This window comes from Chiloscyllium plagiosum, chromosome 13 (assembly GCF_004010195.1).
Source record: "Chiloscyllium plagiosum isolate BGI_BamShark_2017 chromosome 13, ASM401019v2, whole genome shotgun sequence".
NCBI classification, from domain to species: Eukaryota; Metazoa; Chordata; class Chondrichthyes; order Orectolobiformes; family Hemiscylliidae; genus Chiloscyllium; species Chiloscyllium plagiosum.
In genome coordinates this window covers 51,865,542-51,889,895 of record NC_057722.1, presented here as the reverse complement: position 1 = coordinate 51,889,895, position 24,354 = coordinate 51,865,542, and the positions used below count along the sequence as shown (strand labels likewise).

General features: G+C 39.5%; 1 protein-coding gene across 2 annotated transcripts in view; it reads right to left on the bottom strand.

The window, feature by feature from the left end:
* Positions 1-523: 523 nt before the first annotated feature.
* eif4e2 (eukaryotic translation initiation factor 4E family member 2) overlaps positions 524-24,354 on the bottom strand; it is a 37,594-nt gene continuing 13,763 nt past the window's right edge. The window contains exons 4-7 of one of the 2 annotated variants that reach the window (XM_043702381.1): positions 18,529-18,633; positions 13,139-13,291; positions 5,417-5,553; positions 524-1,683 (exon numbers count right to left, since the gene is read on the bottom strand). In XM_043702381.1, the coding sequence (XP_043558316.1) occupies positions 1,644-1,683; positions 5,417-5,553; positions 13,139-13,291; positions 18,529-18,633 (435 nt within the window). In that variant the 3' untranslated portion in view covers positions 524-1,643. The remainder of the gene's footprint in view (positions 1,684-5,416; positions 5,554-13,138; positions 13,292-18,528; positions 18,634-24,354) is intronic. The other variant, XM_043702382.1, reaches the window with a different exon arrangement.

The following is a 24,354-nucleotide window of genomic DNA, read 5'->3' as shown; positions in this document are numbered from 1 at the left end:
GAATTGGTGGTTAGGACAATTCAGCTAGCCAGTCATGAGTTATAACAAAAGTGAATTATTTGACAACATTTGGTATGATCTAACATTGGGATCACTACATAAATTCTTAAATGATACTTGAATCTCTCTTAGGTTTCTGTTTCTCCAAATTTCACTGGGCCCTTCTAAATTTTAAAACATACATCCCTTTATATAGGAGGAGAAAATGAGGACTGCAGATGCTGGAGATCAGAGCTGAAAATGTGTTGCTGGAAAAGCGCAGCAGGTCAGGCAGCATCCAAGGAGCAGGAGAGTCGACGTTTCGGGCATGAGCCCTTCTTCAGGAATCCTGAAGGGCTCATGCCCGAAACGTCGACTCTCCTGCTCCTTAGATGCTGCCTGACCTGCTGCGCTTTTCCAGCAATCCCTTTATATAGGCCAATGTGATTATCATCTTAAATATTCAATTTGTAACTTATTCATTCTAAATATCTGTGCTATAGTAAACCAAAGGCAAAGGCCAAATTGAATACACATGAAATGCTTTCAGTCATGAAGTGCTCTTTATTTCAAAATAGCACCAAACAAACAAATAATGTTTTACTTCCAATTCAAACATTTACATCTTCAAATAAAAGACTGTTTACCAGATGTAGCAATACTCCATAAAAGCAAAAGAACAAAGAGGATAAATGTTTTAAAAAAAGTAGAGAAAATAAATTAGAAAGATCAGAGAATGAAATGAAAATGCATCAAGTCAGGTGAAACCAATAATTTATATACACAGCCAGCAAGCAGATTCATTGGGTGATTTTTAGAGGTGAAAGGAGTCTTGCCTGCCAGCTAGACAGCCAGAGAGCGCTCAATGGAGCCTTTTTCAAAGAAGGTTGTATGAATTAGGTGCGACTCAGGCTCTTTACTGAATCCTAATAGGTCTTTACCATAACAAGATACCCTAGGGATGAAAGTTCTGTTCTCTGCAAGCTGATCAGAGACCAGTAACTATATTGCACTCTAGCACTAAAGGCAGTGGTTGCTAAAGATACAGCATCCATCCAGGGCTTTAGTATTAGTTCTTCTCGTACTACTCCCTTCTTCATGCATGATCCCTCAATATTGGCATGGACAATCTTTGAATACATGGCTAGCACTCCATCTGCTCCTGGGTTAATACCAACAGTGGTGATGGGATCTTTAATTGGGCATTGCCTTCTCATCATGGACTTAATCTGGGAGGAGGCAGGAAGGCAACAGGGTCCCCACTCACTACCCAGCCACCTGATTAAATGCCCTACCCCCAAAATACACCACAAGGGAGGTCATTAAATTCCAGCCATTTTCTTCATGTGTAATACTTAATATCCAGAAACATAGACATTCACAATATTCACATATTTCAAAACAGAAGCATCCAGAACATTTTTGAAATGGAAGACACGAGCACAGCAGAATCAATGACTTAAAAAACAAAAATAAAAGTCTGATTAGTTCAGAACAACTAATATGACCAATGGCAGAGTAATTCTTTCCTGAAGTAAAGATATCCTGATTGGCATTGACATTGAACATCAGCCCATTCCAAATTTGTTTTAAAAAATGTAGTGTTCCTCTAGAGTGAAGCAGGACATAGATTCCAACTAAACAAATGGAGTGCAGTGAAGTTTTCATAAGGTGATTTTCGTATTTCGAAAGCTGGAATTGTCTCTGTCAAAGAAGATTAGAGAATTCTTTATTTTATACATTCAACAGCATATTTTCTGTATGAAATTTCAGTTGCAGGTGTAAACTACTAACAGTTACAAACATCAAGGCATTTGTTATATGTGAAGTTTTTACTCTATGTAAAAAGAAAACAGTTTCAATTTTCAGACTGGTTTAGAATTGCATTTGCTTCACAAAATGTTTTGCCCATAGTTTCCAGAATGTATCAGTATTTTTTCAACTAATTTTACTTCACTAAAAGAAACAATACAATTAACTTAGAATCATAGAGTCATACAGCATGGAAATAGGCCCTTTGGCCCAACTGGTTCATATCAACCAGTTATTCTGAACTGAACTAGCCCCATTTGGTTGCATTCGGTTCATAATCCTCCAAACCTTTCCTATCCAAATACCTTTAAAATGTTGTACCTTGCCTTTACTACTTATATCAATAATTTGGGTGTGAACAAAGGAGGAATAGTTAATAAGTTTGCAGATGACACCAAATTTGGAGGTGCAGTGGACAGCGAAGTAGTACACTTGGAGTACAATGGGATCTTGAAAGATGGGTCAGTGGGCTGAGAAGTGGCAGATGGAATTTAATTTAGATAAATGCAAGGTGCTGTACTTTGGAAAGGCAAATCAGGGCAGGGCTTGTACACTTAATGGTAAGATCCTGGGGAGTGTTGCTGAACACAGACCTTGGAGTGCTAGTTCATAGTTCCTTGAAAGTGGAGTCGCTGGTAGATAAGATAGTGAAGGTGTTTATTTAGTATGCTTTCCTTTATTGGTGAGAGTATTGAGTACAGGAGTTGAGGGGTCATGTTGCGGCTGTACAGGACATTGGTTAGGCCACTTTTGAAATATTGCATGCAATTCTGGTCTCCTTCCTATCAGAAAGATGTTGTGAAACTTGAAAGGGCTCAGAAAAGATTTACAAGGATGTTGCCGGGGTGGAGGGTTTGACCTGGAGAGGCTGCAAAGGCTGGGCTATTTTTCCCTAGAGTATCATAGGCTGAGGGTGACCTTATAGAAGTTTATAAAATCATGAGGGGCATGGATAGGGTGATTAGACAAAGTCTATTCCCTGAGTTGGGGGAGTCCAGAACTAGACAGCATAGGTTTAGGGTGAGTGGGGAAAGATTTAAAAGGTACCTAAGGGTCAACTTTTTCACACAAAGGGTGGTGTGTGTATGGAATGAGCTGCCAGAAGAAGTGGTGGAGGCTGGTACAATTACAAAATTTAAAAAGTATCTGGATGGGTACATGAATAGGAAGGGTTTAGAGGGATATGGGCCAAGTGCTTGCAAATGGGACTAGATATTGGGATTAGGATATCTGTCATGTATGAATTGAACCAAGAGTCTGTTTCCTTGATGTACACCTCTATGAGTCTATGGCTAGTCAGCAAGCTTTGTGAATCTATTCCATTATATTAATTTCACTACTTGCATTCTCCAGTGCTGCCTCCTGCCAAACATTTGTTTTCCCTAGCAGCAGTTAACCTAATGGTTCTATTCTCGTATTGCTAAATATTCTTAAAATGGCCTTAAACAAAGTACAAGTTTTCCATTTTTCTTCTAAAGCTCACAAATAAGAAGTTTCTTTTTAAACTGTACTGCTTTGATAAAGTAGATTAATATTCACGATGTGGAGGTGCTGGTGTTAGACTGTGGTGAACAAAGTTAAAAGTCACAACACTAGCTTATAGTCCAACAGGTTTATTAAAGATTATTTTGAGAAGTGGCAACAGAAATATTCCTGCCACTAAAGGATCAAATTCTCTCGAAATGGTAAGAAATGACAGAGGAATGGTATTTACACATTGCTTAAAGATGCCTAGACCTCCGAATCTCGTTCCATAGAACTCATTCTCAGGGATTTCTTTACTTAATCAGTCGAAGAGAAAACAGTTCTCTTTGCACAGCACAGCGGGGAATGGAGCCATCAGAACGGAGGAAAACATGGCAACAAGTTCATAACACAGGCTAAAATTACAAATTAATCATGAACAAAAATGTTTTTCCTCTCTCCTCTTCAAACAATTAGTCTCTCATACAGTAATGGTTAGCCTCTATCATTACACACAAGCATTGTGGTTCAAGTTCAAGTCTGGACATCAAGTATTGGCAAATTATTAGATTCCAGGGAGAAGTATAATAATTTGAGCCGAGATCAATCTGACCACATCCACACAGGAGTCTAGACAATGATCAACAAGAATCTTAGCTGACTTTCCCTTCTTAATTCATATAGCCAAATTTGATTGGAGATTCCAGAATAATCTAGAGGAGAATGTAAGAAAAATTGGAGGACAGAGGACATGTGGTCAGATTCGGAAGTTGTGGCATTCAATTTTGAATCAAAGGACAGAGGTAAATTTGAATTTCTGGAAAAAAAAATCCAAAGAGATATATTCCAAATAAAGATGCAGACCCTTCAGGGTAGCAATCTTTGGGATTATTCTAGAACCAAAAATGGCAGACTGAACTCATATAACTAATTGACAGAATACAAGGCAGGTTGCCCACCCCAAAACAACAAAAGTTGAGAGGCCATTTTTAACATTTGGAAGTGGAGACCAATATCTCCATGGAACACACCCTGATATTCCTCTACATGATTCTACCTATGTTCCTTTATTAGTGCAACCTTTCTAAGCTAATTAATTAATTGACAGGCCATTTAAAGTTATTGAACAATAATATGAGAGATTAATGCAGAGCTCAGTGGTCATTAATATTCAAATGAAACAATGCAACATTCCAACTAAAAAGCACTGTATCTTGCTACAATCTGAAGTCTCCACCTGCTTAAAGAAGACCACCATCATCTCTGTACCGAAGAAAACATATGCAACAAGCCTCAATGACTACTGCCTGGTGGCTCTTGACCTCCATAATTATGAAGTGCTTAGAGCAGTAATAGTCTTGGCTCACATCAAATCTAGCCTCCAGCCTGCCTCAATCCCTTGCAATATGCTTACTGGTGGTGCAAGAGGTCCATGGTAGATACCATTCCCCAAGCCTTACATTCATCTCTGGAATATCTGGGCAACAAGGATACTTTCACCAGGTTTCTACTTATTGACTACAGCTCCATTATAATCCCGACCAAACTAACCTCCAAACTCCGAGAAATAGGTCACTGCTCTGCCCTCTGTAACTGGATCCTCGACTTCCTGACCCACAGACTCAAAGCATGAATGGATCTTAGTGAAAGAAGCATTTACAACCATCTTCGGCCAGAAGTACAATGTGGATGAGGTCCCCAGCATCATAGATAGTGGTCAGTCTTCACCTAATTCGATTCACTTCATGCAATATCAAGCAGCAGCTTAAAGATCCTTCCTTCTAATCTTAGTTCACAAGTTAGCTTAAATGTTACATGCAACTTCAATGAATAGCAACCTTTGCATCCTGAAAGTAACGATAATCCATCTTTCAAACCAATAATTTGAACTGAATTAAAAGAAAACAAAAAAAATTATTTCAGATTGATTCAAGTAGTATTGACTGAATCTGCGGAAAAAGTAATATCAATGTCAACTCTTCCCATTTTACTATCACAGTATTGGTGCCACTGTTACAAGTGCTTGATACTGACTATTTATTTGTCACTTGCATTCCCTCGTAAGTCACTTCATACTGATTTGCATTTCAAAACTTTTAGTTCACCACCCAATATAAACATTTTAGGTGAAACTATTCTGCTAGCTTCTCATCGCACTCACTTGATACTGTCAGTGTGTGTCTTGTATTCCATGATAGTATTAGGTGGTAAATTCAGGACACGTCGTAATGTGTCTCGTATGCGAGCAGTAGTTGCTTGATCGCTGGCTGTTTTATTCCATATGGAGATAATGTCTTCCTAGCAACAAATAAAAATCAATATGTGTAATCAGTTCCAGAGGATCTCACACTGCTAAAAGATTAGTCAAAAACAGTCCTGTTACCATTTCAAAAAGAAATTTGGATTTATGCAGGACCTTTAATGCAGTAAAACATTCTAAGGGTCATCGCAGAAGCCCTCATCAAACAAAACTTCAGAAACAGGAGACAATACAAGTGATTAAAAGCTTGATTAAACAGGTTTTAAGGAGCATGCTTAAAGAGAGAGGTGGACAGCTTTAGAGCACAGAATTCACAGAAGGAGGCTATTTAGCCTATTGTGTCTGCACTGGTCGTGTGCATTGTGACTTAGTGCAAATACCCTGCCTTTTTCTTAAAAATCAGAGCATTGCTTCTCTTTAAATAATCATTAAATTATTCTATCAGATCTCCTTTTAATCTTCTCTCTAAAGGAGAGCAGTCCCAACTTCAGCACTCTAACTTCATAAATGGAACCATTCCCGTCAACTTCTTCTGCACTCTCTCTCATACTTACCTCCTAAAGTTTAACACCAAGAACTGTGCACACCACTCCAGCTTGTTCAGTGTCCTATACAAGTTCAGTAAGAAAACCCTTGTCCTGATTAATGAAGCCTAGAAAACGTATGCTTTATTAACTGCTGTCTGCACCTGTCCTTCCACCTTTAATGAATTATGCACATATACACTAAGGTCTCTCTGTTCCTGCATACCCTTTAATTTATACTGTCTCTATATGATGTTTGCACCAAAATGTACTGCTTACTTTAACCTGGAAATTAGTAGAAAGTAGACATTCCTTACCCTTACCATGAATCAGCTCCCTCACCTATGCCTAAAAATTCTTACTTTCCATTTACTAGTTTAGAAATTTCCATTTTTCAAGATTACATTCCTTTACAGCAGCTGCTTAAAAATCAAACTCATAACTTTGCGGCGATGTTACTGTTGCTAAATTTCTCTACTGCTGAATCACATTCCGGAAGCTCTATCCTTTTCTGCCACTGTTCCTGAAGTTCTTTCAGAGCCTAGGGTCAAGATGCTGAACATGAAGAATAAAAAAAATTGGGGATGTACTAGAAACTTGAATTTGGAGGACAGTAGAAATCTTTGAGGATTCTCAGACATGAGAAGGTTACACAAATAAGGAATGGTTAGGCCACAGAGACATTTCAAAATAAGAATGAGAATTTTTAAATTGAGGGGTTGATTAACTGCGAGCCAATGTAGTCTAACAAATTAAGAGGCAATTTCCTAGTGAAAATTAAGTAATGGGGAGCAGAATTTTGAGTCAAAGTTTACAGAAGGTACAATGTGAAACACCAGCCAGTGAACATTACAATTGTTGACTCGAAACGTAATAAGGGATAGATGATGTCTTCAGTAGCACACGAAATGGAGCAATGGGGAGAAGGGATAATATTATGGTAATGAAAGTAGGTGGGCCTAGTGATGGAGTGGTTACAGGATTGGTAACTCATCTCAGGATCGAATAGTCTTGATCTGCCTCAGACAATGGCTATTTGGAGTGATAGCATTGATAACTGCAGAGAAATATTAGGTGGGCACCAAAGGCAATGGCTTTGGTCTTCCAGATACTTAGTTGAAGGAAATACCTGCTCACCTAACACTGAATGTTGGATAGAACGTAGAACATAGAACAATATAGTGCAGAACAGGCCCTTTGGCCCTCAATGTTGCGCCGACCTGTGAATTATTATCCCTACACTATCCCATCATTATCCATATGCTTATCCAAGGATTGTTTCAATCTCCCAAATGTGGCTGAGTTAACTACATTGGCAAGCAGGGCATTCCATGTCCTTACCACTCTGAGTAAAGAACCTGCCTCTGACATCGGTCTTAAATCTATCACCCCTCAGTTTGTACTTATGCCCCCTCGTACAAGCTGACATCATCATCCTAGGAAAAGGATTTTTACTGCCTAGTCTATCTAATCCTCTGATCATCTTGTATGTCTCTATCAAATCCCCTCTTAGCCTTCTTCTTTCCAATGAGAACAGACCCAAGTCTCTCAGCCTTTCCTCGTATGACCTTCCCTCCAGACCAGACAACATCCTGGTAAATCTCCTCTGCAGCTTTTCCAATGCTTCCTCATCCTTCCTGAAATATGGCGACCAGAACTGTACACAACATTCCAAGTGCAGCCACACTTGTGTTTTGTATAGTTGCATCATGACATTACAGCTCTGGAACTCAATCCCTCTACCAATGAAACCTAACACACCGTATGCCTTCTTAACAGCACTATCAACCTGGGTGGCAACTTTCAGGGATCTATGTACATGGACTCTAAGATCCCTCTGCACATCCATACTACCAACAATCTTTCCATTGACCTAGTACTCTGCCTTCCTGTTATTCTTCCCAAAGTGCATCACTCCATTTGCCACCTCTCAGCCCAATTCTGCAGTTTATCCAAGTCTCCCTGCAACCTGAAACATTCTTCTAAACTGTCCACTACTCCACCGACTTTAGTGTCATGTGTAAATTTACTAATCCATCCACCTAAGCCTATGTCTAAGTCATTTATAAAAATCACAAACAGCAGTGGTCCCAAAACAGATCTTGTGGCACACGACTAGTAACTGGACTCCAGGCTGAATATTTTCCAACCAACACTCGCTGCCTTCTTTCAGAAAGCCAGTTTCTAATCCAAACTGCTAAATAACCATCAATCCCATACCTCTGCATTTTCTCCAACAGCCTACCGTGTGGAACCTTATCAAAGGTTTTACTGAAGTGCAAATAGCAATAACTAAACTTAAGGCAAAGAAACAAAGAAAACCATAAATTACCTGTCAATTAAATTCAAAAACAGTTGTAACCCCCTTTAGTTATAAAAACATCTGCCAATTTTTTTTAAACAAATACCAATCAATGATCACCAGAAAAGTAAATATGTATTCAAAATTATTTATCTTATGTACCAAAGATTAAAAATTCCTGCATTACCATTTCTCCACATAAGTCTTTCATGTCTAACCACCTAGTGCCTAATACCTACTTTAAGAAATCTAAACTCCTTCCCCTCACTGCTCCTCTTGCATGTACAATGTAGATCCTGAAACTGTTAGCACTTCTTGACTTAACTCAAGTCAATCCATCACTACTGCCTAATTGACAAATCTAAAAAGTAGTCAAAAATAGTTTGGTCTAGTTGTTGTGAAAAATCTATACAGATCAAACTCCTCGGTCCTCAATCTTAATCCAACCTATCTCACAGCAACAGACTGGAAACGAATCTCTGGTTTTAACATCATTCCTGGCAAGTCAGTGGTGATGGAGATGGTGAGGGAGTTAACAAGTGTTAATGTCAAATTGGGCAGCAGGAGGAAGGAGACTGTCAGACTTAAAGGAAATGGGTAAGAGCATTAACTTATTGAAAAGGGAAAGGAATGCAAGGATTTGAGTTAAACATCTACCAAATGTAAAGTATAGAAGAACTTAAAAATTAACTAAAACATATGATTTCAGCACATGTTCAATGGATTATATAATCACGGAATAGTCACCGCACAGAGACTATCTAGCATTTCATCCCCAGACTGGCTCTGTAAAAGAAGCACATTGCCACATCCTGGTCTTCTCCCTATAGCCCTGCACTTTCTTCCTTTCTAGATAATCCTCCTAAATGCCTCTACTGTACTCTCAAGCAACGCATTCCAGGTCGCAACCATTTGCTGCACCAAGATGATTTTTATCACACATTCATTGCTCCTTTCACCAATTACTTTTAATCTATGCTTTCCTTTTCATAATCAATTCACCCATAGGAACCATTTTTCCCTACCTATTCTGTCCAAGCCCTTCTTGATTTTGAACATCTCTATCAAATCTCCTCAACCTTTTCTCTAAGGAAAACAACCCCAGCTGCTCACATTTATGTAAATTAATTCCCTCTTCCCTCAAGTCATTTTTTATAATACCTTAACAACTTTCTTAATCATGGTGTGCAGAACTGGACTTATGCTCCATTTGAGGATGCACCAATATTCTTTGCCCATTGAGACTCTACTGGCAAAAATATACCTCTACCTACACTAGTCCCACTTTCTTGCATTTGGTCCATTGTCTTAAATGTTATGACATTTTCAGTGGTCTTGCAAGGCCTTTTTTCTTTAAAAAAAAAAGGGTTGAGAAGTTTCCCATCTTAACTACCCTCCCAGACAGTTCATTCCAGTTCCTCGCCACCCTCTAGGTGAAAAAGCTTTTCCTCAAACCCTCTCAATCTCCTGCCTTTCACCTTAAAATTATGTCCCTATGGTACTGGTCCTTTAACTAAGGGCAACAGCTGTTTTCTTTTCACCCTGTCCATGCCCCTCATAATTTGTACATCTCTATCAGATTCCCCCCTCAACTTTCGCTGCTCAAAGGAAAACACCTGAGCTTATTCAGCCACCCTTCATAGCTGAATTACTCCATCCCAGGCAACATATTGTGTTGAATCTCCTTTGCACCACCTCCAATGCAATCACATCCTTCCTACATTGTGGTGACAGAACTTCACACAATACTCCAGCTGCACCCTAATCAAGGTCCTGTTAATCTCCAAGAGGACCTCCCTTGCCCTATGCGATGACTGATAAAGGCAATCATCCTATACACATTCTTAACTACCCTATTAATCTGTCCAGCCACCTTCAGGGATCTATAGACAAACAACCCAAGATTCTTCTTTTCCTTTGGCTTCCTAGTGTCCTACCATTCATTGAGTACTCTCCTGTCGTGTTCCTTCTTCTAAAGTGCATTACCTCACGTTTATCAGGGCTAAATTCTGTCTGCCTCTGATCCCACCATCTGACCAATCCAGTTATATCCTTCACATCTTCCTTTTCTATCAACCATCAGCCAATCTTTGTGTCATCCACAAACTTACTTATCACCCTCGCTTCCCCCCCCCCCCCAACCCACCACCAATATTCTCATCCACATCATTTACAAATGTCACAAACAATAAGGGACCTCTGTGGCATTCATACCGGTTTCGAGTCACACAAACAGCTTTCTACCATTCACTCTGTCTCTTGCCACTAAACCAATTACGGACCCAATTTGCCAAGTTACCTTGGATCCAATGAAGTTTTCCCTTTTTTTTATTAATTTCCCAAGTGAAACCTTGTCAAATATCTTGCTGAAATCCGTATAAACTACATCAACTGTCTACCCTCATCCAGATGCTTGGTCACTTTCCTGAAAGGTTCTACTAGATTTGTTATTGTATCTCGGTTCATACGACAACAATAAATCTAACTCAAACTCATATTTCATCAGCCACTTGCTTGCCCATTCCATTAAGCTATGTGCTCTTCTGAAATTTACACTATCCTTCTCACATTCATAAATCTTTTAAGTTTTGTATCGTCCACAGATTTTGAAATGGTGGACCAGTTATAAAGTTCTATGTTATTAAAATAAATCAGGAGGGGCAAAGGTCCTAACGCTGACATCTGAGTAATTCTACCAAGGATATCTCTCCATCTTAAGTGTTTATACTCTCCTTTCCAGGTCTCAGTTGAGTTTATCTTTTTTTCCCAACCTAAGTAGTGCTGATATGGCAACAGCTTAAGTTACAAAATCCGCATAATTGTCCAGAGCAGATTTTCCCATTAGTATCCTACACAACATTGAATGCTTGGGCTACTGCAGAAAAGAAATATTGCACAAAGTAGATCACATGTTAATAATGAAGCTTGCCCATTCTCTGTCGATTGAAGGGAAGGAAATTAGGACAGGTTGCAATGTTAATATTTGATTCCACCTCTGTCCCATATTCAATCCCGTTTGATATTCTTCTTTATGTTATACCTAAGCAATTCAATGCAGCCAAGTTTAACAGTCAGAAAATCTGGCCTCATTGTTTCCATCCAAAAATCATTAATCAATACTGTTCTTGAGTTTCAATCATTTTGGGGGCCATACTAGTTTATGCTAGTTTTCTGGATGGTTTTCTTACATCTTTAGCTTACTTTTGATACTTTCCTTCTCAATATATTTTAGCTCTCGGGCATGGTTTGGAGATAGAGAAATAGATGCTCACTTTCTTTAGAGATCTTACACTTTATACTTAAAGATACAATGAACTTCAATAGCAATGGATTCTCAGTAAGCTTCTGGAATGTACTGCTGAGTAAATAGGATTCTTATTTTCTCGTAGTTTACGGTTAAATCAAGGAAAATACTTAAAATTTTAAATAAAGTTATGTTTACTCTGGATCTTCTTAGAGCAGACTTCAAGAACTATAATTAAAAATAGCTTGTTTTTCATTACTTAGCTAAGCAGGGTTCAACATTTTAATTTGTCAGTACACTTCAGTGGAATTAGCTTTCTTTTTGGAGTGAGGGTGAATTGCTTAATACGTCCATATCTAACCTGCATCATAACAATCAAAAGGAACTCAATTCAGATTGACAAGATTAACCAAAAAAACACTTCACTGACAGTTAGTAACTTAAATTTGGTGTGATTTGGACAGTTCTGTATCAACTGTCCTTCAGGAGAGATTTGCGAAGAAAAACATCTTTGATCATAAGTCCATCAGGAAATGGTTGGCATCTGGAATCCTTGAGACCTTGTGGGAAAAGGATAGGGTGGATCCTTTTAGATCGTTCTTGAGGAGACTATCAAAGTCATTTGGCAGACTGTCTCATCACCAGAACTCATCAACAACCACCAAGGCATTGCTTGGCTGGTGGCGAGAAATCCTTCAAGTAAGCCTGGACCCTCTGCGCCACAGCAAGCTGCCTTGGAGGCAACTGAGAGGGGGGTAGAGACTGTCACACATCTTCTTTACAAAGGAAGTCTGAAGAAAGATGCAGTGATTTTTGCCAAGGTTCGTCCCAAGCAACTCCGTGACACAGGACTCTGCTCTACCGTCTGTCCCCCGGGACAAAGATTGACTGCACCTGGAGGACCATCATCTTGGTGAAAGATGCGCTTTGGTCTGCCTGAAACTTGCTGGTCTTCCAGGGCAGGGAGTTGACCTTCACTCAGTGTTGCAGACGAGCATATTCTACTGTCCAAGACTACATGCTGAGGGATGCACTAAAGCTTGGGGCAGCTGCCACCAAGGCACAGTGGGGAAAGACCATTATCTAAGGTCTTTCTGCCAAAGATAAATGGAGGTCCATTCAGTTATGGGACCCCTAAGGTGCCTCAAATATGTTAATGTAGTCTTGTACAAATAAGAAATGCCTTGTTTGATTCAAACTCCAATGCTTGTTTCTTCATATGCTACTGTACAAAACTGAACTGCTTCAGTGACTATGTATATAAAGATATCTTATGCTTTGTGTATTTTTGAAAATTAAAACAAATAATTTTAATACCGTTGATCCTCAGTCAGGATATCCTGTTTGTTGCAATAGAATATTACTTATCAACATTTACCAAATACAATTTTTAATTCTCTAACTGGCTCATAAACATTTCTTGAAGCAGAAGCATTTTTAAGCATTATGGTAGGTGTATGGAATTTTAAAAAAATTAAGCAATTAACATTGTGATTAAACTTGTGCTACAGTTCATACAAAATTCCAAGCAGCAAATAAATTAAATGGCATACCTGAAATCGAACTGAAACAACAGCTCCACATATCTCCTCACCAACCATGAACTGTTCACCAAGCATTGCCAAAATCAAGTTCTCCCAGCAACGTGATGCCAGTCCTTTTCGCAAACGGATTATCCACTTTCCACCATTCTTATTAGCTTCATCCTGGAAAAGATAAAAAATACCTTAAATCAAAGGTTTTTTTTAATGATCGTCCATTCATTTTATTTTTGTACAAAATCTGCTGTTACGGACAAGTGAAAAGGGTGAACTGCTACCTTGTGATTTCTTATAATTTGAACAATTAAGCAGCAGGTGATACAATTTCCTCACTCATTACTCAATCTCTCTGAACTATCGCCTTACTTCTAACTTCAATTTCCTCTCAAAGACCAAGCGTCAGATATAGGGATTAGTTTGGATAGCTAATTTTTGGATAGCAATGTTTCTTCTCAGTTATATTACCGAACTTAGCACAGTGCCCACAGCATTAAAACTGGACTGGCCAAAGCCACATTATTACTATCACCACAGAGATATATCCCTCCTTAACATAAAATCCTCACTGCAGATTTGACACAAAAACATCCATTCTGAACAGTGATCGTGTCGCCATGACTTGGTTCTCCTCCTCCAACACAATGGTTACTTATGGAGAATGTTAGATGGTGCACAATCCTAGAATTCTGTTCTAATATAGCTTAGTATAAAGCTCTATATCCCTTTCATCAGCAAATGTACTCATTTCCATTTCTTCACTATCGAAAGGGAATTGGTTAAATATTTGAAAAGGAAATATTTGCTAATGATGGGTAAAACACAGGGAAGTGGGATCCCTGCATATGAGTAGCTGCCAGTGGCAAATTAGCCAAAATGCCTCCTTCTATACTGTATGATTCTATGAAACAAAACAAGATATGGCAATGATCATTAAATATATAATTTACTTCAAACAACACCGTCCATTAAGTCAAATACAAATAATTTGTTTAACTGGGCTTGAAATCTCCGTCTTTACAGTCCATTCACAGTGTTGGCAGTCTTTATTCACGGTCAGTATTTGTTCCATTGAAATTAGGCATTATGTAGGAATGAAAAGAATGATTTTAGAAATAAAACAAAGCAGCTAAGTCATGAATTTTCACAAGTAAAACAAATACATAGGCTTAACTCCAAACTAAGGGCTAAGAACAGAATTTGGCTGACTTGAAATTCAGTCATAAAGACGTACAGCACGGAAACAGACCCTTTGGTTCAACTCGTCCATGCGACCAAATAGTCTAAATTAATCTAGCCCCATTTGCCAGCACTTAGTCCATATCTCTCTAGACTTTCCCTATTCATATACCCATCCATATGTCTTTTAAATGTTGCAATTGTACCAGCCTCCACCACTTCCTCTAGCAGCTCATTCCATACACACACTACCCTGTGTGTGAAAAAGTTGACCCTTTTAAATCTTTCTCCTCTCACTGTAAACCTATGCTCTCTAGCTCTGGACACCACTCTAGGGAAAAAAACCTCATCTATTTATCCTATCCATGCCCCTCATGATTTTATAAATCTCTATAAAGGTCACCCGTAAGCCTCTGACCCCTCAGCTCCAGGGAAAACGTCCTCAGCCTATTTAGCCTCTCCCTATAGCTTAAATCCTCCAACCCTGGGAACATTCTCGTAAACCTTTTCGGAACCCTTTCAAGTTTCACAACATCCTTCCGATAGGATGGTGACCAGAACTGCACATAATATTGCAAAAGTGGCCTAAGCAAAGTCCTGTACAGCCGTAACATGACTTTCCAATATCTATACTCAATGCTATGTCCAATAAAGGAAAACATACCAAACGCCTTCTTCACTATCTTATTTACCTGCAACACCACTTTCAAGGAACTATGAACCTGCAGTCCAAGGTCTCTTTGTTCAGCAACACTCCTCAGGACCTTACCATTAAATGTATAAGTCCTGGTCTGATTTGCTTTTCCAAACTGTAGTACCCCACATAAATTAAAGTCCATCTGCCACTCCTCAGCCCATTGGCCCAACTGATCAAAAGAACCCAGTGTACTGTGAAGTAACCTTCTTCGCAGTCCACTACACCTCTAAGTTTGGTGTCATCTGCAAACTTGCTAATTATACCTCTTATGTTCACATCCAAATCATTTATATAAATGATGAAGAGGTGGACCCAGCACAGATCCTTGTGGCATACCACTGGTTACAGGCCTCCAGTCTGAAAAGCAACCCTCCACCACCACCACCCTCTGTCTTCTACCTTAGACCCAGTTCTGTATCCAAATGGCTAGTTCTCCCTGTATTCCATGAGATTTAACCTTGCTAAATAGTCGACCACGAGGAATCTTGTTGAATGCCTTGCTGGAGTCCATATAGATCATGTCCACCATTCTGCCTTCATCAATCCTCTTCTTTACTTAGAGTCAGAGAGTCATAGGATATTCCTGATGAAGGGCTTTTGCCTGAAACGTCGATTTTACTGCTCCTCGGATGCAGCCTGAACTGCTGTGCTTTTCCAGCGCCGCTTTACTCCAGATTCTGGTTTCCAGCATCTGCAGCCATTGTTTTAATCTTTGGTCCAACTTGTCCATACTTCTTCAAAAAAACTCAATCAAGTTCATAAGACATGATTCCCCACGCACAAAACCATGTTGCCTCTCCCTGAACAGTCCCTGCCTTTCTGATTACATGTAAATCCTGCCCTACAGGATTCCCTCCAACAACTTGCCCACCGGATATCAGGCTCACCCATCTGTAGTTCCCTGGCTGTTCCTTACCACCTTTCTTAAATAGTGATATCATGTTAGTCAACCTCCAGTCTTCCGGCACCTAACCTATGACTATCGATGATAAAAATATCTCAGCAAGGAGCACAGCAATCACTTCCTTAGCTTCCTACAGATTTCTAGGGTACATCTGATCAGCTGCCAGGGATATATCCACTTCTTTGCTTTTTAAGACATCCAGCACCTCTTCATCTGAAATATGGACATTTTTCAAGATGTCACCATCTATTTCCTCACATTCTATATCTTCTAAGTCCTTCTCCACAGTAAACACTGATGCAGAACACTTGTTTAGTATCTCCCCCATCTCCTGTGGTTCCACACATAGGCTGCCTTGCTGATTTTTGAGGGGCCATATACTCTCCCTAGTTACCCTTTTGTCCTTAACTTATTTTTAAAATTCCTTTGGATTCTCCTTAACCCTATTTGCCAAAGTTATCTCATGCCCCTGTTTTGCTCTCTTGATTTCCCTCTTAAGTAGATTCCTACTGCCTTTATACTCTAAGGATTCACTTGATCTCTGCTGTCTATACCTGACATATGCTTCCTTCTTTTTCTTAACCAAAACCTCAACTGCTTTGGTCATCCAACATTCCCCACACCTACCAGCCTTGCCTTTCACTGTAGCAGCCTTTGGTTTCATTTAAACAACAAGTTTTGGATGATTTCATGCTTGTACATAATTAGAAAACTATTTTTGTAATCTGACCTGAATGATACGGATTAAAATTGCTCCAACTCAATACCATTAGCAAAAGCTACTAACCTATTTAAAATAAATGAACTGACATATTAATTAAAATAGACAAAGATATTTCTTATAAATAGGTGTATTCGTCATCGGCAATTACTCGGTAACGAGCATGGCTATGTTTAATAACTCAGGAAGCCTGACTGGAAAGGAACATTGTTTATTGTTGAACACCACAATACAGCCACTACTCCCAGCCCAGGACAGACAGTTCTGCAGGCCCATCTTTGCGACTACTTTTTTTTTTGAAAATCATTGCACCTTTACTCAATAATCCTCTACATTTTAACACCATGTTCTAAACAAAGACAAAGTAATGTTGCAATTATTTACATCTTGAAATGAGTTATCTTTCCAAATGATATTTAAACGACTAACTACATTTTAACTCAGTATATATTTCAGTTCTTTCCTGCCACAGTGGTTCTGCTAATTTCTTTTCCACAGGGTCTACTTTATTTTTGTTTCCAAATCGACCTATTCAGCAATGTTATTACACATGTTTGTTTCTGAGCTGGGTGTCCTGGGTTCAAGTCCCACCTGTTCCAGGGACACCACCAGAGCTCCTGTGGGTCTGCTTCTTATTTTTTTAAGCAACCTGTTTATATTTGTTATAACTCTAGAACAGTTTGGACTTGAACCCGGGATGCTACCTGTGCACCCTCAGAGTATGTTTTAGAATTTTTATGTAACCTATTTTAGATTAGATTAGATTACTTACAGTGTGGAAACAGGGCCTTCGGCCCAACAAGTCCACACCAACCCTCCGAAGAGCAACTCACCCAGACCCATTCCCCGACATTTACCCCTTGACCTGAGACTAAGGGCAATTTAGCATGGCCAATTCACCTAACCTGCACATTTTTGGACTGTGGGAGGAAACTGAAGGACCCGGAGGAAACCCACGCAGACACGGGGAGAATGTGCAAACTCCACACAGACAGTTGCCAGAGGCGGGAATTGAACCCAGATCTCTGGTGCTGTGAGGCAGCAGTGTTAACCACTGTGCCACCGTGCTGCCCACCAATTCTTCTAATCAAATCAGTGATGTCGTTATTGCCACCACCATTGCAGCACAGGAACCCTTTCGAATGCTTCAAGATATTTTCTAATCTTGCTGCTCAAAGATGTTAATACATATCTTTGGAACAGGTGGGAGTTGAACCTGGGGCTCCAGGCTTAGAGGTAGGGACACTACCACTGCAGCCTCTGGAATATGCTTTAGAAAGGGCTCCAGTCATGAGTTCCAGCTAGGCAAGCTCCACAAGGAATGAATTAGTGATTCCCAAGGAGCTGATCAAGATCATCATACTGTCCACCTGGGCAATTCCCTGCCATTGGCCATGAAATCTGTGGGTCCTTGTGCAGCTGATGAGCCTGATCTAGAGCTGCATTTCCTACCATACATTTGGCAGCCGTTACTGGGAGGTGGAATTGGGCCTTGGTCTGGAGATCGCTGACATTCCTTTCTCTAGTGTCTGTTCTATACTGCCTCTTACCAATGAGTGTTCTCAAAGAATTGTGTCCCCTCATACAGGAGGTTCTCCCAAGTTGGTTTCTTCTGAAGAAGGGTCTCCCATGGGTTGACATCAATGTTGCATTTCTTTAAGGAAGCTTTCAGGGAGTCTTTGAAATGCTTCCTTTGTCTTCCTCTCATTTGTGTGCCTTCCTTAAGCTGAGCAAAGAAGATTTGCTTTGGCAGCTGGGACTCAGGTATCCTGAGCACCTTCTTTTTATAGATGCATTCCGAAATGAGTATAATCAAAAAACATGATTGCATTTGTGAATGTCACAGGAATAAATATGTAGCAAATGATATTAATTTAATCATACATGTCAAGATTGCTGCTCACCTCCCACATTGGCTTAATGCCATCCTTGAACAGGTGAAAATCACTATGCCCTGTGAGATCACCAGGTCGAACTAAATGACTATAAAACCTCCAGAACTGTTCAACCTGAAAATAAAAATAAAAATGTAATTCTCACACTGTTGCAATGAATAGTTAGAATCCTCTAACTGTTTAAAAGTACTGCTTGTCAATTCCAGATTTGTCTCAGCCACAAAGAAAAAAAAAGGCCAATTTAAGACTGAGATAAGGAGGAACATCTTTAGAGGGTAGAAAGTCTTTGGTACTTTTTGCCAGAGAGCTGAGAGGGCAGAGTTTTTGTGTATAGATGAGATAGATATATTCTTAATTAGTAGGAGATTCAATGGTTGCATAGAAAACACAGGAAAGTGAATGTGAGGAATATCAGATCAGCCATGATTCTATTGAATGGCAGTAAAGCTCAAAGGGCCAAACAGCCTTCTCCAGTTCCCATTCTTATGGTCTTAACTGAGAATTTTAGAATTTATTAAACTCAACTTTGAGTTTGTGTTGGGAAATTTGATGATGGTCTTAAAATGAAATGAAGGCACTTCTTTAAGTAGTTACTAGTAGCTCATAAGAACATATTTTGATTCTGGATAAATTGATGATGAAACACTTGCACATCATAATAGTAAGGTGGCTATGGGGAAGAAAAAAGAATTAAAATTTAAGATTGATGACTTTCGATCAGAACTGACTTTATATCCGCTGTTCACTTCCCACATGTGTTGCCCAATTTGCTGACTTCCACCATTCTTAATTTTATATTTCTAACACAAACGAATAAAAGTGGATAAATCCTCAGCACCTGATCAGGTGTACCCTAGAACTCTGTGAGAAGCTAGGGAGGTGATTGCTGGGCCCCTTGCCGAGATATTTGTATAACTGAGTCACAGGTGAGGTGCCAGAAGACTGGTGATTGGCTAATGTGGTACCACTATTTAAGAAAGGTGGTAAGGAAAAGCCACGGAACTACAGACCGGTGAGCCTGACATCGGTGGTGGGCAAGTTATTGCAGGGAATCCTGAGGGGTAGGATTTACATGTATTTGGAAAGGCAAGGGCTTGTTAAGGATAATCAATATGGCTTGTGTGTGGGAAATCATGTCTCACAAACTTGATTGAGTTTTTTGAAGAAGTAACAAAGAAGATTGACGAGGGCAGAGCAGTGGACGTGACCTATATGGACTTCAGTAAGGCATTTGACAAGGTTTCCCATGGGAGACCGGGTAGCAAGGTTAGATCTCATGGAATACAGGGAGCCATTTGGATACAGAACTGGCTCAAATGTAGAAGACAGAGGGTGGTGGTGGATGGTTGCTTTTCAGACTGGAGGCCTGTGACCAGTGGAGTGTCACAAGAATTGGTGCTGGGTCCACTACTTTTTGTCATTTATATAAATGATTTGGATGTAAACATAGGAGGTATAGTTAGCAAGTTTGTCGATGACACCAAAATTGCAGGTGTAGTGGACAGTGAAAGAGGGTACTTCAGAGTACACTTGGATCTTGATCAGATCGGTCAATGGGCTGAGGAGTGGCAGATGAAGTCTAATTTAGAGAAATGAGATGTGCTGCAATTTGGAAGAGCAAATCATAGCAGGATTATACACTTAATGGTAAGGTCCTAGGGAGTGTTGCTGAACACAGAGACTTCGGAGTGCAGGTTCATTGTTCCTTGAAAGTAGAGTCACAGGTAGATAGGATAGTGAAGAAGGGGTTTGGGTATGCTTTCATTGGTCAGAGTATTGAGAATAGGAGTTGATAAGTCATGTTGCGGCTGTACAGGACGTTGGTTAGGACTATTTTGGAATTGTGTGCAATTCTGGTCTCCTTCCTATCAGGAGGATGTTGTGAAACTCGAAAGGGTTCAGAAAAGATTTACAAGGATTCTGCCAGGATTGGAGGATTTGAGCTAAAGGGGAGAGACTGAATAAGCTGAGGCTGTTTTCCCTGGAGCATCGGAAGCTGAGGGGTGACCTTATCGAGGCTTATAAAATAATGAGGGGCATGAATAGGATAAATAGACAAAGTCTTTTCCTTGGGGTAGGCGAATCCAGAACTAGAGGGCATAGGTTTTGGGTGAGGGTGGAAAGATATAAAAGGGGCCTAAGGGGCAACATTTTCACACAGAGGGTGGTGAGTATATGGAATGAGCGGCCAGAGGAAGTGGTGGAAGCTGGTACAATTACAACATTTAAAAGGCATCTGGATGGGTATATGAATAGGAAGGGTTTAGAGGGATATGGGCCAAGTGATGGCAAATGGGACTAGATTAATTCAGCAAATCTGATCGTCAAGGATGAGTTGGACCGAAGGGTGTGTTTCTGTGCTGTATATCTCTATGACTCTATTTGCTATATTTTGTTTTTGCATTACTAGGATTGCAATGTTTCTGTAAAGCAAGATCTTCTCAGCATGAATACTTACAATAATACAGCACTAACAATATCTGTTAGTAATAAAAGCAGGAAGTCATGGAGAAACTCAGCAGGTCTGGTAGCATTTGTGGAGAGATAAACTTGATAAGGCAGATTATGGTAAAATATGTTTGTGAAATTTTTAATTTGAGGCTGAGCTTAACCATACAACATAGTAGCAAACTAATCTTTTGTCAGATAAACACATTTCTGGCCATCAAATGCAAATGATCAGCTGTGAAATCCACAGTGACAGTTAGTCAGACATAATTGTGTCAATGGTATTCAATGATCATGACACATATTGTCAATAAATAGAGTAAGAATCGAATTAAAGAGTCAAGGACCTTGTGGCACAGTAGGAATGTTTCCACCTTTGAGCCAGGAGGCCTAGATTCAAGACCCGACCTGTTCGAGAGCTGTGTAGTAAAATCTCTGAACAAGTTGCAAGTTCATGTCGTATTGAAGAGCCAAACACACAGTGTTGGAGTTCCTGCCATTCAGCTGAGATATTAATCTGAAGTTCCACCTGCTCTTGAAGGCAGATCTTGTGGATCACAGAGATTGTGTTCCTACCTGTGGACCAGGTGGTCATTTCGAAGATTTCTACTCAATTGAAGGAGTTGGAAGGGTTCTTGTGGTGTAGTAGTAATGCCCCTATCTCTAGGGCAAAGAACTCAAATCCCGCCTGTTCCAAAAGTCCATATAATCTATTGAATCCCTACAATGTGGAAACAGGACATTCAGCCTAAGCAGTCCACATCAACCTTCTGAAGAGCATCCCACCCAGATCCATCCTCCTATACTATCCCTGTAACCCTGCAATTTCCATGGCTAACCCACCTAACCTACACATCCCTGAATTGTATGGGTAATTTAGCACGGCCAATCCACATAACTTGCACATCTTTGGACTGTGGAAGGAAACCGGAGCACCTAGCGGAAACCCACACAGACGTGGGGACAAAGTGCAAACTCCACACAGACATTCATCCAATGGTGGAGTCAAACCCGGGTCCCTGGCACTGTGAGGCAACAGTGCTAACCACAGAGCCACCATGTCGCCAAGTGTGTAATAACATATCTGAATGGGTTTGTTAAAATATATCAAATGAAAAAGTCCATACTGGAATTCATCGCGTTGGTTTGACTTGCAACTTTATAAACAAGGTATGATGGTTATAAACTATCTTTGTAATCATATCAGTAAGATAACTTGAGGATTATATGCAGTAGTAATTATGTACAAACAGCAAAATGTCAACATTCCTTTATGAACAATGAAATATGAGCACTTTTGATGTAATAACAAGTCTATTTTGGGTAGTTGATGGTTTGAAAAATGCCAGTATGGAATGAGCACAGGCAATTTTCTTTAACAGGAAAAGCAATGCCAAATTGGGTGTTTGCCACAATGAGAACCATAGCAACACAGACCTCAACTGTCCAGACAGTCCTGGAAGGTGATGAAAAGGATAAAAGCAGCAAATAGCAGAAAATGACAAATATTAAATGGATCAAACATACAAAAAAGTAACATATAAATCCTATGGTACTAAGTTAACAATTTTAATTATAAATTTATCAATAAAATAGGATCAATTAACACTGGTTTCTGGGCCTTACTATAACCGTTTACAGGTGTTTGGGGGTTGTTTACCTATAGAATAACAGGTACCCAGGAATGTGTTACAGATTGGAACTCAACTGTTACTTACAGAGTTGTCTATATAGAATAGCAGGTATCCACCAATCGAGGGTTTTGGGTGTGTTTTGAATATAGAATGACATATGCCTGGGAGTGAATTACAGACTAGAATGTAATAGAGGGTTTGGGTGTTATATAACAGATACCTGGGAGTGAGTTACTGATTGGAATCTAATTGGGAGGCTTGGGGATAGTTTATCCCTACAATATTAGATAATTGGGAGTCTGCTGTCAGGAATGTGGAGCAGAGCAAAAGTACAAGGTCACTCAAGACTTGAAGAATTCCTTCCCAAAGGGCATTATGGGTCTACCAAAAGCACATGGACTGTAGTAATTCGAGAGGGCAGTTCACCACTACCTTCTTAGGACAATATGGAAGGGGCAATAAATGCTAGCCAGCCAGCAACACCTATGTCTCATGAGTGAATAAAGCAGCAACACCTATGTCTCATGAGTGAATAAACAAAATGTTCAGTGCAGATGCAACAGTCTCCTCATATTTAATGCATTAATTTTCACTGCAGACGAGAGCTTTCTCTTAATAAACTCAACATGATCTTACTTGTAATGCATTCTGGAAAAGCAAACTGCAGGTATATAAATCAGGATAACACATTGCAAGCATAGAATGAAACCTGTACTGTAATCAGCAATGAAAATAGCATAGGCTATCACTACACATTATTGATCTCTCTGCTAATTGGAAAACACCATATTGAGCCCACATTTAGGTTGAACGTTATAACTGAAGTTTACTCAGAAGGTTAACAGATGAAAAATTGAGTAATATCAGTAAATTTAACGAGTTTACAATATTTAAAAGCACTGTGCCTTTTTCCAAGACAATAAAAGTAGTAAAGTTTTTCACCATTCTATGCAGTATGTTTGCAATTTGCAACTTTGGTTTAAAAAAAATGTTTTAAAGGTCTTCCTCAGTATTCTTTGATATCAATCCCACTTCGAAGCCAAATAGAAGGACAGCAAGACCAACTTATCAATTATTTCTATCCCTCTTTACCTTTTGATCAAACACTAAGGAAGATGTCAATCATTTCACAATTAAAGCCAGCCCACAAATTAAATCACATTTTCACAGGGCATTGGACAAGGCATCCTGAAACAAGCAAATTGTTTGCTGCCACTTCAGGTCAGACTGAGAGTTTTACTTTTGAACTTACAGTAATAACTGAAAACATTGTCATCATCATCTGGAAGGATTTGTTCAAACAATCTCCAATTTAATTCATAGTCAAATAAGAGTGAAAATTCAGATAGGACAAAAATATATGAAATACAAGTAGGACCTCAAAAGGGTTTGAGAGCTATGTCTCATATTTTACTCTTCCCTTCCTTAACTTCTCTTAATTCATTTCTGGCAACTAATATTTATTATAAGCCCACTGGTCCGAAAGCTATCTTGACTACACTTTCTCACTTTCTACACATTGTAAGAATTCGGTTTCATTTTCCCAGTTCCTTTGTCCCCAGTGCATCTCTACTGATTCAATGTCTCTTTTTTTTCCCAAACCAAAGAAGGATTCCCCTGCCACTACAGCTAATAGGGTCCTTGATCATGTTCACCACATTTTTGAGTCACTTCTTCCCCTTGCCCCACAGAATCATGATACAATTCACACGAATTAGGTACAGTAGGAGGTCATTTGAGTTCTCAATAATTC